This window comes from Prorops nasuta, unplaced genomic scaffold (genome assembly GCF_024137725.1).
Source record: "Prorops nasuta isolate Cenicafe-Biocafe unplaced genomic scaffold, Cenicafe_Pnas_1.2 PNAS00006, whole genome shotgun sequence".
Lineage (NCBI taxonomy): Eukaryota > Metazoa > Arthropoda > Insecta > Hymenoptera > Bethylidae > Prorops > Prorops nasuta.
In genome coordinates, this window is record NW_027116803.1 from 6,932,718 (window position 1) to 6,948,798 (window position 16,081).

The following is a 16,081-nucleotide window of genomic DNA, read 5'->3' on the forward strand; positions in this document are numbered from 1 at the left end:
AAGCTTCTCGAGAAAACTCGAGTATCGCTTTGTTGACGTACAATCTTGCTTCGTTTCAAATTCATTTTGTCTAATCGAAAAAAAAAAAATGTTAAATTGTTACTTTCTAGTAATTTCACGCAAGCCTAAGAAAAATTTACTATACGAAGAACGAGATGGAAAATGGGTGAACGTTGACATTATTCGCGCGTGTTTATTGTTTACGGTTATAGTGTTGGTATATAGCGACCAGACCGCGGCGACGAGTCACGAGATACGAGGCACCGGGTCCGCGAGTAAGAGTCGAATCGAGGACGAAGAGAAGATTGAAATGAGGAAAAGTAACGGAGCGGGTAACGGGTCGAATTCGACGTATATCTCACCGCACGTTGTGTACGTACACATGGGTCAGGTTGGATGGTCGAATCGGTCACTTTTTCCACTCGGCTACCATCGAGATTTTTTCTACTCGAACGCGCGATCTCGAAAACTTTATTATCCAAACCGAACCAGAAGATGTAGAACCAAAATCGAGCAGAGTTAAATCGAACGTTCGTCGAACTTGCGTGATAATACGAGGAAAAAGAGCGACAAGTTTTTTCTCATTTGTTTTCGTGCGCCAAGAGCACGAGTAAAAGTCCGCAACGGAAGTTCTCGGAACGGGAATACCGATTCGTGGAAAGCTAACGGTCACTCTGCTATGCACGCTCCATCCTTGCCCACTCATCTTTGTATTTCAGCTCTATAAATACGCACCAATACAATCGCGCGCGATTAGCCGGGAGAAAAACGCTATTAACGAAACCTGACTTTGATGGCGAAACGCGTTATCCCCGATCGTTACATACGTAATGTGTTTCATTGAAATCATATCGTTACGTGCTGCAGTTCCTACAGATACAAGTTTTTTTCTATCGCATTAACACATTCAAAGCGATAAACCTCGTACGCAGATACAAACACAAAAACGGAAGATACATCAGCGCGTCACAATAATTTTCCAAGTGGAGTTCCTTACATAATTATACGAATCGAAGCAGCGTGTGTCTGCGTGTGATCCCTCGAGGATCGTTCGACAAGAATATACCTATTTTTCGTCCGTTCCACTTGGACGCTCGCATATATAGCACGACGTTCGAAAATAGACGTTAACGAACGCGGTACAATGTCTCGGCTTCCTCGTCAATGAACTCTCGGTACTTTTCAAGGATCCTCTCGGGAATCTCCGTGAAAACTCGTCGTCGATCGTTTCGATCGACGCTCGGAGATAAGTTCGTCGTTATCGCGCGTACAGCGCGACTGACGTTGATACGGGGAAAAGAGAAAAGGTGGGGGAGGAGATGGAAAAAAATTCAGTCACGCCTTGTACGTGGGGGGGGGGGGGGGGGACGGTGTGCAGTGGCAAAAAAGCCGCGTGGAGAGCGATGGGGCGGTACGTGTATATACCGGCACCCGATGGCTCGTGTGTCAATCGGCAAAGCCACGTTTCTCCCCATGGAGAAGTGTGGAAACGCGTCGCGCAACGATCGAGCAGCAACGCAGTGTCGTCGTGCGCGTATCGGTTCGCGCGTGAGAATACACCATAACTCGTCGCTCGCTCGCCAGAGTTCGCGACCGACACATATATACTGTATATTTCGCTATATTCTCTATTAGACTCGCGCGCACCTTACGTAAGTCTCGCTTTAATACTCGCGCCTTCGCTCGGCTTACGAACGAGTGTTCGAATAGCCGCGCTCGAGCGACGTTCTGTTCTCACGATCAGAGCCAAGAACCTCGGTGGTTCGCAAAAGGGGAAAACTCTGTGAGGGAGTTGCAATTTTTTTCCCCTTCGTTACCGAGAATGAGATGCGATTCGGTTCTTCGCGGTGAATTTTTTATTGGAACGAACGTTGCTGATGTTATGTTTTGTTACGTAAATAGAGCTGCGATTGAAGTGGACGGTGCACTTTTTTTAACATCGAGATTCGATAGGTTTTTGCGACCCACCGGTGACTCCTCGAGTTTGTTACCTGTGGTATCGGGACCGGAGTGAAAGAAAGCAGAAAGTAAATTGAGAGAACGCTACGATTTAAAACCGCGATTAATCGTGACTGGCCGATAACTGCTGCTGAAGCGAAATTCAAAAATAGAACGCTCGAAACTTTGCGCGCGCGCACGTGAGGTGTTCCGAAATCAGCATTTTATGGGACTAGGTTAGTCGAGTGCGGAGATAAAACGTTGGTTTTTTCGTTCGATTCTCTCGTCTTTTGGAGAAGCACGATTTTTCCTGCCGAAGGAACGAGCGGAGAACGAGGGATATTTTCCACGAACACTCGTGAAAGCAGCCACGGGATTGGTCCGAGTCAAAGAGGTTAGGTGTGCCGTGCAAAGGTTCAAGGGCACCAACAGCAGCATCGAGCGGGCCATCTAAAGGAAGACACGTACTTCGTGGTGGCTTCGGAGTTGACGCATCGGCGATCGTTGCGCGCGCGTGTGTGTGTTTTTTGGAAGAACGCGCGATCGTGCGCACTCTCCCACGTTGCGTGGTTGACGGTGCGTGCACGAGAGGATTTATTCGCGTGTCTCTCGGGACTGGCCCAAGTGCGCGTTGTTCTCGCGAGTGCCGGCCGATGCTCCTCTCGAAAAGTGACACTTTTTCTATCGAGCGGCAGCGGAAGATTTGAAGATGGAGGGCACGGAGATGGGAAGCATGCTGCTGCTGGACTCCTCTACCCTCGTGCTCGTCGTCGCCACTTTGCTCCTTGGAGCGGTTATTCTGGCCGTTGGATATGTCGCGAGGAAAATATCACGCTCCCGTGAAAATGCAACCGCTGACAAAAGTAAGGAACTTTTCTGTCATCGTTTCTCTCGAGGGAGACACTGCTCTTCCGTATGTCGAGTTTAAGTGCATGGTGCGTGTGTACGAGCACGTTTTTAGGTAGCTCGCGCACGCTTCAACTGTAATATCGAGTCGTGCCGGTGTTCCTCGTCGGGTTTTTTCACCCTTCCAACAGTTTTCAGTCGACCTTCGATACTTGAAAATAACCTCGTTTTTATTTAAACTCTCTACAGGGGAACCTGAGAATGACACTCGGTTTGTTAATTGATAACCGAGTGTAAATAATTGAACAAGTCGTTTGGGTTGTTTTGAGAAGAGAATTTTTCGTATTCTTGTGAGTTTTTTGAGGTCGAGATGCAACGGTAGGGGAAAAACGTTTCCCTCCATTTTAACCTCTACGAGTGTATTGGCTTCGATCCCTCTGCAACACGTTGCCAGTTCTCTGGCGGGAAATGTAGAATTGCATGGACCAATTAAATGACACCGCTAGAGATGCGCGTCCTAAATGCTGCTATTCGCTCCTCCACACTGCACGATACGTTCAACCTCGGGGTAGAATATTTGAGAAAACATTTCGCTACGAGTTATGCTTTGACGCGGTTTCTTTATACTCGAGAGATATCGATTGGCCTATTACAAAATTATCAAACGGTTATTGAGGAGAAAAACAAACGCTCGCTATATTGCATTATACTATATTTATTAATTTCTTCTTTGTTTGTTAATCTCTGCTAGACTGATTTGCGGGAAGGGAAATTTTCTGATGCAATTCGTTTCAGCTGTTGGCTTTTCAAATGCCTCAACTTGAACTTGAGTTGACTTTTGTGGGGCTTCACGGTACAGTGCAGCCGGCGTGGTACTCGTGGTAGTAGTAGGAGAAGGGAATGCAGGATGGCGCTCTATCCTTTTTTGGCCGAAGCTTGGGAAGCTCGTGGGCCAATCAGACCTACGCGTGAATTCTCACGCATCGCTGGAAATGATCGAAGCCAGGCCATACACGGAAATCACGAATTACACGGGCTCCAATTGTGTATATACGTTGTTATTAATCATTTCGATGCGAGAGAGAACAAACTTCCGCTCCGTCAAAATTTAAGTTCGATGAAGCATCCATCCCCACCCCCCCCCCCCCTCGCCCCTTTTTCTTCCGTTGCTGCAGCCACTCCTCGCTAATTACGATTGATAAGCGATTTCCTGTGGGTGAGCCTGCATCTGTATTTGCAGATCACGGTTTCGAGTTTGTTATTAAAAACAGGAATTGGAATTAACTTTTATCTCGAGATAAATTATTCGAGCGACCGGTACTCCCGGTTAATCAAAATTTCATTTTTCAACGAAATACTCGCTCTATCCCCACCTATTCTTTCATTGTTTTTTTTTTTTTTTGCTTTCGAAAATTCTGCTCTCGCGTGAGAATAGCACCGTAATTAGATAAACAAGTGTGCGGCAGATGTTGGACGAATGCCGAAGATAATGGAAATGTGTCGGTTGCACTTTTGTCATTTGAATAACGGCCGGTGCAATGTAGGTTAGAATGGTAAAAAAAGATGACACGCAACTATATACATACGAAGAAGCATATAAACGCTTTAAGCGATTGTTTATGCGTTGCCTAAAATTATTTATGCGCGCGTTCGTATTCGCTCCGTGCATGCAAATACTGATACAGTGTAGCGAGAATGTGTAATTGTGTGTTTGCACGACAAAACTCCGGGAAAAATGAGCAAATTTACCGGTAGATAGTGCTGATGCTATGCATATGCAACAATTATACAGGGTGTTCCACGAACGATGGTCGTGTCAATATCATCGGATAGAGGACAAAAATCTAAGTAAAAAAGTTCTAACAACTTTTTTGCTAGCACTCTTGGTTAAAAAGTTATTTGCAAGTAAAGATTCTCGATTAAAGTGGCCTTTCTTAAAGAGGAACATTGTTTTGGTTGCATTATAAAGCCAAGTATGCTGTGAATTAGAATAATGAGAAAAATACAAAGCCAAACATCTACTTGAACCTATTGAAGTGGTTGAAGGCCGATCGGCAGCTTCGAGTGCAAGCACCATAAAAACGCTCAAAACATAAACATTTCCGAGAAAAGCTCTATAAGCTAAGATTGAAACTTTTGCAACTTTCGTTTAATAAATTAATTGTTTATATTTTTGAATTGCGCGTATTTTTACGATGAAAATGAGTCCAAACGTGACATAATTACGACTATTTTTAGCGACACTATTGATGAATTAAAACTTTTAATCAACTCTAGAATTGACGTAATTATGTTGAGTTTGGACTCATTTTCATCGTAATAATACGAACAATTAAAAAATAATGATTATTAATTTGTTAAACGAAAGTTGCAAAAGTTTCAATCTTAGCTTATAGCTTTTCTCGGAAATGTTTAGGTTTTGATCGTTTTTATGGTGCTTGCACTCGAAGCTGCGATCGGCCTTGAACCACTTCAATAGGTTCAAGTGGATGCTTGCCTTTGTATTTTTCTTATTATTCTAATTCACAGAATCTTAGCATTTTTGGCCTTTTAACGCGACCAAAACAATGTTTCTCTTTAAGAAAGGCTACTTTAATCGAGAATCTTTAATTGCAAATAACTTTTTAAGCAAGAGTGCTAGCAACAAAGTTTTTAGAACTTTTTTACTTAGAATTTTGTCCCCTATACAATAGTATTGGCACGGCCATCGTTTGTACATTCTCATCTTAATATCATCGTATTAGTATTCGCATAGGGAATATGATAAACACAACTCGGCAGTATGTATCGTGAGCTTAGAGAGTAGAGCAACAAAATCTCTACCCAATTCACATCAGTCTTTTGACTTTATACAATCCCATTTATGCTACAAAACGTTCTGCGTTCGTTAACACGTAACGTTAAGTTCGACAAACTTGACACGGTCATTATAAGATCGATGACAAAATTGTACTTGTAAACCGGGCTCGAGCCAAGCTGAAACCGGTCGTAGACATCGGCTATTTGCAAACTTTGAACCGCTTCGTTCAAGGACTGCGCACAGCAAAAAGAATAAGCAATAAACTATTCCACATAAGAACACCATTATAGTCGAATTTGTACAAGTTATTCTCATGAAGCAGCGATACTCTTACGCCCAATATTCCCTTCCCACCATTTTCCATTGTCCGTTGTTTCGCGCTCTAATAGCGATTGGAACAATCGCAAACTGCATCGAGCGAAGCCACAAATCCCATAAACCTGTATCGTACCGACCATAAACGGTTAAAATTGTACGCAAAATACGAAAAGCGAGAGCGGTCATTGAAAGGGGGTTAAATGTATTGAAAATAACCCCGAGAGGATGACGCATCTCTCCGATGTCTCATCTCGCTCGCTGTTATCTCCCACAACACGCTGTTGTATATACGTAGAATATTATAACCCCAAGACAATTATTTCTCTCGTCTTTGTTTTCCTCTACCTGCGCCCCCGTTTTCCGTCTCTTTCCGTGCCTCCCCGAGCTTCCCCGAGCTTCTCCCCCCCCCCCCCCAAACTCATAAGTTTGTGCACGGTGCATCGGCCATCGACTGACACGCGAACGCGCAAGGAGCGCGCACCCTCCTCTCGGAAATTATAAATAAACCGACGCGGCAGGATATTTATAAACACGCTCGCTTACCGTATGGACACGTGTACTTGCGCCTGCCGAGAAGAAACGCTCAGGGCCGAGTATACCGACCTGCCTTCGCAACCTTTAGTCCACATTTACACACAAAATCTCTCTTCTCATTTCTCTCCTTGGCTGCGATCGGTTCTAACGAATCCAACGGCCATAAAACGCCTCTTTCTCATGCAAATTTACAAGCTTCGCACCGCCGAGCTGTGGTAAACTAATTTTACCGATGCGAAATGCATAAACCGTATTTATAAGTCGAAAGTGAAAGGAGCCAAAGCGAGGGTGTTAACTGGCAAAGAAAGCTTTCTCTCGCGAAACACTCGTTTAATTTTCTCTCATTCGTTAACGATATAATAACTGTCAGCGAGCAAGAAAGAAAATGTGGAACGGTTTTCACCGATCCTCTATAGGAGTTTCACTCATTTTCCAGGGAATTGTTACTTCTGTTTTGGTTTCCTTCGAAGAAAACATGTTGCGTTATATATATATATATATAAGGGGCTGAGTCTAAATTCAAGCGTGTTTTCTCGAGAGACGACGCCGTGTATCGGCGACGCGATGGTATATAAATAAGTTAACAATGAGAGATAAAAAGAAATTGCGGAGGGGGTAGTGAGCAGGCACCGCGCGGGAAGAGAGCATCGACCACGATCCCTCCACGCGGAGAGTAGCTTCTTTTTATTACCGAGAGAAGTTTTTGTTTTGCTCCCGTTTCTTTGGAAAATCGCTCGCCTCGACCGATTGGACTGCATTCCAAAACAATGGATTTTCGCGCTGAATTTCCACTTCTTCTCTCTCGTTCGATGAGACAAATATTTCTGTAACAACAGCGTGCTATTGTTACCAAAATCTGAAAGCTATATATATCTGTATAAAATATAATTGACGCGCAAAATCAATAATTCATCAAGATAATTCCATCCGCGACAACTGTTTTCACGCTGCGGCGTAAAAACTTGCCTTATGAGAGATAGTGTCTCGACAACTTTTTGTTTATTATGTTTTTATGTACTTGTCGTCGAGCTGCCGTGTTTCTTGATATGTATATTTGGAAGAGGGCTCGATAAAGATAACGAAGGAATTACCGTGTTTTATTAAAAGAATTACATATCTCGGCTAGACTCGCGATATTATTACTAAAATTACTGAACGATCGTCGATAATTTTTATACTAAAAATTGTGTATTACCATCCATTTAAAAATGTAACGTGCAAATTGTACTCTAATCGATGCTCTCGAACATGTTTGCTTCTCGATTATTGTGTCGTCGTAATTAACGAGCGATGTTTATAATCTGGAGAGTTTAATGTTTGTTATTGTTTTTATCGCAGCTTTGATTCTTCAATAATAGTATTTACGATTCGCAAGGAGATACGAGCTGTATCGAAGAGAGGCTGAGCGTGAATTACTCTCATGTTTACTGAATACAAGTCACATGAGTTCTCGCAGCTAAATGATAAACAAAGCTCGAACCTTTGAGAAACAGACAATAGAGAGTGGTCTCTCGTGTACGATGCTTGACGTATCTTAGCTCTCTTAACGAGAAATAATGATAAGAAAATATTTGGTTATCATACAATATTCGTAATGAATGAAATTTTCCTAGAATAAGGTTTTCTTTAAATTACTATTAATGGCTGGTCTTGCGATGTTTCCAGAATCAATGTTAATAATACTGTCGAGGAGTAAAGTGTATTTATAAATTGGAAAAGGTTAATATTTTAATTATCATAAATAATAGTGCATAAAATGGCAGAATAGTGATATAGAATTTTTTTAATCAAATAAAAAGTGTCTCTTTGAAGTTACAGCCCATGAAATTAAATTGCGTTCAATTAGGGCACCACATAAAACTTTAATCACGTATTTCTCGAAACTGCATTTCCCGATAATGGTATATATAGAAGGAATAGCTCACAGAAACTCTATTGGATGGATCTCGCTAAAATTTCTACTATACAGGGTCGTACGTCAGATAAAATGACTCAGAGCATGGACATAAAATGCTGTTTAACTTCGCAGCTAGAAGTGATATCAATTTTTGCTATAAGACCTTTCTGAATGCAAATCAAAAGACACTTCGAAAAGGTCTCATATTAAAAATTGCTATCACTTCTAGTTACGAAGTTAAACAACATTTTTTATGTCCATGGTCTGAGTCATTTTATCTCACTGACCCTGTATATACATAATAATATTACCTCGCGAACTAACTTGAATTTTATAGAAAAGTCATAACAAAGAAATAATTTTTTTTACAAAATAAAACCAAATTTTTGCCAGAAATTTTCTTACGTCTTTAAAATTGTATAATTTTACAACTTTAAAAATAGTTTTCCTTCTTATTAATCCAAATATAGTGCATGAATGTTAGTAACGAGAAAAAAGCGTTTCTTCTGCTTTTTTCAAGATAACTATTCAACTAAAAGTAGAACTTCCGGAAGTGACGTAAACGCGCCAGACGCATTCCACGTTAATTTGCAATAAACAAAAATATAAATTTTTTTCTAACAGTTCAAAACACACATAAACATTATCCAAAGTTGTCAAGAAGAATAGGGAATTGAAAAGTGCGAAATAATCATATAAAAATAAGATTATATTTTCGTGCATCCACTCGTATACGTTTCCCGTGTTAAACGATGGAGGTTGCTCGAAAGTCGAGAGGAGGAGCGCGATAAATGCAAAAATTCCTTCCGATCCGGTCATCTGCCCAGACTAGATCGATCGACGCGTATATAGTAGCGCATACTTTCTCCCTGAAAACAAACCATCGAATCTCCGCAATTTTATTTCGCTTTTATCGACGCACGGCCAAGTATATATATCTCAGCCGAGCACAATCCGCGGATTATCTTTATTCAGCACGTGAGTCGACGGGAGCTCGTTCAATTATGCGACTAATAAAGGGTTTTTTCTGCATTGCGCTGCTGCACCAACGCAACAACTATTTTCCTCCACTCGCACACACTTTTATCCACGACGCGCAATTGCTACGTTGAGATTTCGACGTAAAACCTGCAAATAAAACTTTGATCGACTGAAAAAGTTGAATAAAGATAAACACGCAGTATTGATGATATAAATTTATCCTTTTCTCGCATAAGCCAGGAAAATTGCGCACCCAAAATAAGTGAGTAATAAATAAACGGCCACACGGGTAAACCTTGAGACTGCTACATAAAATCCGGTTTCGATTCGGGAACAAGAGATTTTGCACGAGTTGGAAGCATTGTTATTCTCGAAAGTTATTCAAATTCGATCGGGAGTCCTTCCGTCGTTTACTTGGAATTCCGTGTTCACTCCTCGAGGGCTTCCAATTGCGAGGCTATCGGCTTTCCGAGATAATCCTCTCTCCAATGCTTTTTTCGCTTTTACTTGTTTACGTTTTTCGATTGTTTTCAGTCGAGTTTCCGAAGATTGATCGACCAGCCCGTTTATTGTTAGCTTTGAGGACGACAGGACGAAGGTTTTATATAAATAAATTACGGGTAAACTTTTGCTTCGTTCGTTCTCTTATTTTGACCTGTCTGTGTATGTTCAAGTCGTTCGTGACGACAAAGATTTAACGAACTATTAAATATTGCATGAAAAAACAATTCGATGCTATTGACATAATGTTTTTCTCGCACGCTCGTCTCATTCTTGTCGAGTAACAATTTCTGAGGAAATTATAATATATATGCTATAGTTGTTTAATAATTTCTTATTATATGTGTGTTCGTATATCGTATTTACCATTGAACGGTTTAAATAAATACTTTTGAGAATGTTGCGCACGCACATGCGAGGATTGGGAAACGGCAGAAGCTAAAAATGAGCCTTTCGAGAGAAAATAAAGAAATCTAATGAAATGCAATCATGGCAAGTGAAGCGTTGCTTGATATTTGAGGAAAAACTTATAACTGCATGGATAGAAATTAGCGTGTCCTGTGCAATAGTGCGCACGAACAACTGCGTAAAAGGTAGTTATAGTAGTTAAAACAATGTTTATGCGAGATTCTCGCATGCTGCACTTTTTACAACGCAAATAAATTTTCCCAAGCAAATAAATGCCACTTTGCGTGCTTGTTCATTCTTCGATCTCACCAACAACGCTGCGAATCGAGTATGGGATTGCAGAACTGCGTCTGAGCTTGGCTTACTGTGTAATATTTACAATTGTATAATATTCATAATATTATCCAATCGATTTTATAGGGGAATTTAATTCTTTGCAATTTTATGCTTTTTTTCTGTGGAATTTTCCAACTTTGAAACTGATCAACCGTTTCTATCTTTGCACCTCTACTGTGTGTATTCATATATATATATATATATATATAACTATTAGAACGAGCACAGAGGCAGTTCCGCAATCTACCACCTCAATTGGCTAAAGAACGAGAAGCGCGAGTTACGCACTCGTATATAAATTTTATTCGTAATATTACTTAAGGCTGATTATGCTAGGATAATTTTCCATAACTAATTTCATTGATAAAACGAGAAGTAGGTTGTTTTAGTTTTATCCTTAATTAAAATTAATTTCATCATATAAAAACATTTATATTTCAATCAATTTTTTTAATGAAACTACAGATTAGCATTGCTTTTTATCGCTCGTTAGAACTACTAGAGAAAACTGTGTACAAGATATAGAGATAATAATATTAATTACAACGAATGTACTAATGAAGAGACACTTGAGCACGCACACGAAGCTCGCTTATCATCGAAACTATAAAATATATCAATTTTGATCTTAAAACCTTTTGTAATTCGATTATAACATTTTCAAAGAACAGTTTTGTATATCGTGGGATTTTTATACCCCCACCATAACCTATAATCACTTACCAATATACAGATAGACCGTTTTAGTGGGAGAAGAAAAGTCCCACGATATGACATAATGCTTCAAAAAAATTCTATATACAAAATACTCATTTACAATTAATTTAAATCAAACACACTCGCGTATCACATACATACACACATAATTCATATTTATTTATCTATAAAAAAGCAAAATCTGGCAGCTATCTTCCGACAAAGAAAAATAATATCTTTTCAATTGTGTTGCAGAGATAATTGAGTTCTTACGTCTATACTCTGCTTACTGTTGTATGGTATGCCCTGTACACACACACACACACACATATATATATATATAGATACTAGAATTTTAAAGAAAATTGGTCTTCCAAGGCAGATAAGACTTACGCATCTCTGTAAATGAGAAGCTTTTTGAGTCGAGCGTTGATAAGAGAACGTTGCGAAAGAGTTTGGTCGGTTGTCGGATGCGATTAACAACTGACGTCGAGATTAGATTGGATCTGTAGTTAAAATATACGAATACGTCGTGTGCGTGACGTTACCGAGAGGCCTCCTCTCTTCGTATTGGCAAATTTCAAAATGCGTGGACACACACTCGTGTCCATTTAAAGTCGAGCAGATAAAAATGATAATATATTTCGCTTATACCGAAGGGACCCGATAAATTCGAGTTTGCACGAGTCTCGCGATTACACGCTGCAAATAGTTTATTTATATAGCATGTTACACCTATATTTCATACGCGTAAATCTCGTTCAACGATTATTAACCAAACAGCGCTTGATCCACGTGGAAAAACTTTTTAACGGATTTTCAGTGAAATTCATCGCTCCATTCCAGGTATATTTTATAAACAAGTGTTTTTTTCTCTTTTTAATCGCATCGAAATATTTTCTTTGATAAGACTCTTGCTCTCGGCGTTGTTATCCTGTTTCGCTGCTATATCCGCTTTAATGCGTAGTAAACTATTATACAATAAGACGCGAAAGAAAATATAAATCTTAAAAATGGTTAAAATTTCAATTTTAAATAGATAAGAAATTTGTTGACCTATCTATCGCACAATTATATAGTTAAAATTAAAGATTCTTGTCTCGGGCAAAAGTTTCCTATATAGGTTTTTAAAAAGAATAAATTTTTATTGTTTTTTGTATTGAACTATGCGTCATGCGCTCATGTTCTGTAAAAAAGGTGAGTACTTTTTAATAAAATATTTACTACCGACACGTGTATATTGCCACGTTTTGACAGAAAATTTAATTGACTTTTAAACAAGTATTAATTAAATTTTGAAGAATTAACGACTCGTTGATTACAGAATCGCCTGGAAATTTTCACAGTGTATATTTTAAGCAAAGAATCAAATTTTCCATAGACATTAACATTCGAATGTTGGCTGTGATATTAATTACGAGCCCGGTACGTGTTAGCATCGAGCTGAGGTTAGCAGATGAAAAGAATAAAAGAGTTTGAAGTTGTTAATTAATATTAGCCGTAACGCTGCAGGAAGTTCAATCGTGACTGATTTAATAGCAACGTGTAACAGTGGATATTCATTGGTATCCATTTATAAATTTTATTTCTAGAACGTTTTGACATTGCATATTTACCCTCCGGCACAGTAGACGATAAGACCATCAATATTCATAGTAGCCCCACGTGGTACAAAGAATACGAAACCCTCTCCATGAGCCATCAACAATGAATTTTATTGGCTATTAATTGCACGTTGCTTCGATTCGTGTTTGGAAATAGAAATTTTTCTATTTTGTCAAACAAATACGAATTTCTTAGTTTTTTCTGTGAAAGAAGACTCTGAGTGTGTTTGTGTTTATATACATAAGTACATACATTGTACACTTGCAAGGATTTTTAATTAATTTTAATTGAACGATAAAAACTCTTCACGTCGAGCAATTCCTACTCCTCGTAACGTGCGCTTAGTGAACTATTGAACCAGTAGATATAGACAAATGCTATATAAGCATCGTGTATTTACCAAGACGAAATATATAATTAAATCATTAAATCGGTCACTTATTTTTGGCTTTCGATATACAAAAGAGGCTAAGCAAAATATAACAGGGAAAAAGAGTTTATTTTCATTGACTGTGATTTGGATAATTATTTTTTCAATATTTATTTCGATATTATTCGTGCTATTGCAAGTTGAGTTTCTCTTTGGTTAATCTACAATTATTAGATCTTTCTCCCCACTGTGAGACCCACAGTATACTATACAGTTACGCCTGTGATAAGAAAGCTCACGGTGTCTGTTTTTTGTAAACTGAGCAGTGTTGTATATGTATATAGCGATGACACTCGTAATTGTCGACTGCTAGATGTATTGAGAAATTAAAGACAATATTAATTAAAACAGTTTTTTTTTTTTTCATAATATTTTGTAAACTATTTTTCGAATATTTATTTCGATATTATTCGTGATATTGCAAGTTGAATTTCTTTGGTTAATCTTCAATTATTAGATCTGTCTCTCCACTGAGACCCACAGCTTATACAGTTTTATGCCTGATAAGAAAGCTCACGACGTCTGTTTTTTGTAAGCTGAACAGTGTTTTATATATATAAGGATGTCATTCGTAATTGTATTAAGAAATAAAAGGTACAATATTAATTAAAACAGTATTTTTCCATAACATTTTTAAGATTATTTTCCAAACATCTATTTCAACATTATTCGCTGCTACTGTAAGTTGAGTTTCTTTGGTTAATCTACAATTATTAGATCTGTCGTTCCACTGAGGCTAGCAGGGTATACAGTTACGTCTGATAAGAAAGCTCGCAGTATCTGTTTTTTGTAAACTGAACAGTGTATATATATATATATATATATATATATAGGGATGCCATTCCTAATTGCGAGTAGTTACATATATTCAAAATAAAATGCAACATTGATCAAAAGACTTTAATAGAAAACTGTGCAGTTTAACGTAAATTTAACGATGTTAAAAACGCAGTATTAATTTTTGTTATGCTTTACTTCATAGTCGATGGTATATAGGAAAAAGGGGGGAGGGGGTAGCAAGCTTACTCGTATCGTCGGATGCGCGTAGATATTTTAAGGAGAGGTAAATTATGCCGAGTAAACTACGGGAATTTGATCCCTTTGTAAATTAGTTTGGTAGTTCACATAATACTGTTGTATTCGCCGTGTCCATTAACGCGGTTATATTAAAATAGGATAATTTTTGTTATGCTTTCCTTTGGAGAGTATGGTATACAGGAAAAAGGGGGGAGTGAGTAGCAAGCTTACCTGCAGCGTCAGACGCGCATAGACATTTTAAGGAGAGGTGAATTACACCGAGTAAACCCCGCTAATTGATCCCTTTGTAAATTAGTTAGGTACATAATGCACATAATACTGTATTATTCACTGTGCCTATTAACGCGGTTCAATTAAAAGAAGAGTTTATAGCCGCGCTTCTACGTACCTACGGCTGTGTCTAACGGTAAATTTTTACATTTGCTCGCTTTTCGGCCGCGAATACAGTCACGGATTCTTGCAATCCACTGTCCGTTCCTTTGTTTGGCCGAGACGCGTCGCGACCGCGCCCGTTTAATGTATAATAACCAGCGGTAAGTGACAATGCAACGAAAAGTTTTCTACCTGCTCTCTCCACTACGCATTATTATGCCTTTGAATTTTTGGCTTGCTACGCACATACGTATAAAGCGGATTTTTACGACGAATAAAGAAATAATATTTTTAGAGGATTCGGAATGTATGTAATTTTATGTATAGCGAAATAATGTGTATGTGTTATATGATACACATTCTCATCTTAATTTTGCTGTATTGATATGCATACATGCACGTAAGGTTCATTTGGACCGTGCATGGAAATGCAATAATAATGAAGTGAGAATGTGTGGAATTCAATACATGGTTAAAAAATATGTATATGGACTGTGTAGTACACACATTCTTACCCCAGTATTACTGCGTTAATAAGCGTAGAACGAATAGAATGGCAGGATAATTATGTTAGAATCGACGCTTTTGCAATGCAAACATAGTCACATCTCACGGGCCAATACGAGTTTGTAATGAGTGTATGTGTGTCGCTGCATTTGGCTTTTGGCGGAAATGCACTAATTGTAGCAAAACTGCTGTAAATTATCATACAGAGTGAAGCTGGCAAAGTGCACATTAATCAATTTCTTTTAAATTTGTTATTTTATATTCTTTGAGGTAGTTCTTTCGCTCGATTTGGAGCGTACTAGTCAGACATATTTTAAGCAAATATAAAAGTGAAATACATTCTTTTCAATTCTGTTTTTCAACTATTATTTCATAATTTAGGATTTTTTGAATTTTTAAGTACATATATTTTTTTGTTAGTTATCTGCAGTTTTTGCAAATCGACAAGAGCCACCTTAAATATTATTATAGTTTTATAGTGGGCTACTTTTTTAGATTATTCACCGTTCAAAAACACTGTAATATCGTTTATTAAATTTTCAAATGAAATATTTATTAGAGTTTGCCAAAAACATGTATAGATTGAATGATAAAAGTTCTCATAAGAAATCTGTAATTTTATTTTTAAGAATATAAGAGACTAAACTCTATTTACGCGTTATTCTCATTCGTTTAGAGGAAATTAACGTGAAAGGGTGAACGTTTATTTCTTTGAGAAAGGTTTTAGAAGCCAATTGACCTAAAGAAAAGGCTGGTTTTCCTAGAATTCAGTTAGCTATGGTAGGTATACCTACACTTGACTCAGAATCATATCTGCGTACCCCTTTCCCCTTCTACTGTTTACTCCTACCACTGCACTGTAACAGGTAAACTC

At 38.5% G+C, this 16,081-nt stretch overlaps 1 protein-coding gene across 3 annotated transcripts in view; it reads left to right on the top strand.

Moving 5' to 3' along the window:
• LOC136774734 (transducin beta-like protein 2) overlaps nt 1–16,081 on the top strand; it is a 47,463-nt gene that overhangs the window by 3,970 nt on the left and 27,412 nt on the right. Inside the window, exon 1 of one of the 3 annotated variants that reach the window (XM_066729176.1) lies at nt 1,424–2,801. The exons of 1 other annotated variant lie outside the window; for it this stretch is intronic. In XM_066729176.1, coding sequence (XP_066585273.1) covers nt 2,648–2,801 — 154 coding nt within the window. In that variant the 5' untranslated portion in view covers nt 1,424–2,647. Of the gene's footprint in view, nt 1–1,423; nt 2,802–16,081 lie in introns of those variants that run through there. One more of the 3 variants, XM_066729178.1, reaches the window with a different exon arrangement.